Below are 1399 nucleotides of genomic sequence, written 5' to 3'. Positions count from 1 at the left end.
CTTCCCCTCCCCCGCCGCCATGGTGATCTCGAAGGCCTGCGGCGGGCAGGGCGGTGGTCAGCCCGGCTCCTCCTCCAGGCTCCTCCTGAGCCCGCTCTGGACTCTGCCCAATCCTGGACGTCTCCATAAGCAGGACCAACAGCCCCCTGAGCCCGGCTGACTGACCACCCCGGCAGAGAGGAGGAGAGGGGGAAACTCTGCCTGGATCCGGCGGGCCTGGGTCGAGGGGCCGCTGACAGTCAGTTGACATGCCCCCCCACCCCCACCCCACGAGGCCCAGGCCATCGCCCATCCAGACCTTGGAAATGAGAGGTGGGCGGCAGGAGAGGCACACGAGCCACGAGGCCACCAGCTGGTGACAGTCCACGTCGACTACGCTGAGGTGGACGAACCGAGCACCAGCCCTGCGGGGCCTCACGGACACGTGCAGGTCCTGCAGCCCGCGAGGCGGCAGCACGAAGACACCTTTGGGGTCCGTCTTCGAGAACGAGAGAGGGGCGGGTGAGGCGCGGCCCTCTCGCTCTGCAAGCGGACCCAGAGACCCCCAAGGGAAGCCGGCCGTTCAGTGGACACGAGCTGCTGGGGGCCACGCGGCCAGCGAGAGGTCAGGATCTGAAGCCAGGCCCAACCTCGTCGTCAGGGCCAGCGCCACAGCGTGTCACCATCTGGGTCATCCTCTGCGACACGGTCTGGGCCACAGTCTGTCATGGTGTCATGGTAGGTGTCACGGCCTGTGTCACCGTGTCACGGTCTGTCAGCGTCTGTCAGGCAAGTCCCCCTCCCACGTGGCAATGACCCCCAGTGCCCGCGCCGCCTCAGCAGACAGAGTTTAAGCAGCTCGGGCTCTGAACACCGCTGGCAGGGTGTGCGTGGCCCCACTACGCAGAGGGACAATGGTGCCTGGGGGTGTGCGTGGCCCCACTACGCAGAGACAACGGTGGCTGCGTTAACTCCAGTTACCATTAATGTTCCCCCTCCAATAATTACAGAAAGCGGCCCTCAGGACTTCCATGTCACTCATCCCACGAGGGCGCATCTAATAGAATCAATCAGGGTGACGATTCTGCTAGACTGCTGGAGACCTGAGCCTGTCCTGGGATCAGCCACTGGGCCACAGCCCAACTCCCGCCCATCCCATCCCAAGGAGCGGTGACGATGGGGAGGGGCCGGGAAACACCTAGGGGACCCAACAGCCCCAGAAGGCCGTACCGTCAGCTCTTGGGGGTGCGAGGTGAAAGCCCTCACTTTCCTGACGGTCTGCGTCCCCCGAAGGACAAGGGACAGGCGGGTCCGCTGGCCTGTGACACAGGAGACGTCCACGCGCTGCAGGGAGTGGAGGTAGACCTGCCAGATCTGGACGGGCGTGGCCAGCCAGCGATCCCTACGCGGGACAGGAGCA

At 65.3% G+C, this 1399-nt stretch overlaps 1 protein-coding gene across 1 annotated transcript in view; it reads right to left on the bottom strand.

Annotated features, from left to right (window-relative positions):
• NPHP4 (nephrocystin 4) overlaps nucleotides 1-1399 on the bottom strand; it is a 183633-nt gene that overhangs the window by 72312 nt on the left and 109922 nt on the right. The window contains exons 31-33 of the mRNA XM_023535625.1: nucleotides 1210-1381; nucleotides 299-478; nucleotides 1-36 (exon numbers count right to left, since the gene is read on the bottom strand). Coding sequence (XP_023391393.1) covers nucleotides 1-36; nucleotides 299-478; nucleotides 1210-1381 — 388 coding nt within the window. The remainder of the gene's footprint in view (nucleotides 37-298; nucleotides 479-1209; nucleotides 1382-1399) is intronic.

This window comes from Pteropus vampyrus, unplaced genomic scaffold, assembly GCF_000151845.1.
Source record: "Pteropus vampyrus isolate Shadow unplaced genomic scaffold, Pvam_2.0 Scaffold142, whole genome shotgun sequence".
NCBI lineage: Eukaryota > Metazoa > Chordata > Mammalia > Chiroptera > Pteropodidae > Pteropus > Pteropus vampyrus.
Note: the sequence above shows the minus strand (reverse complement) of the source record. Positions and strands in the feature narration are given on the sequence as shown.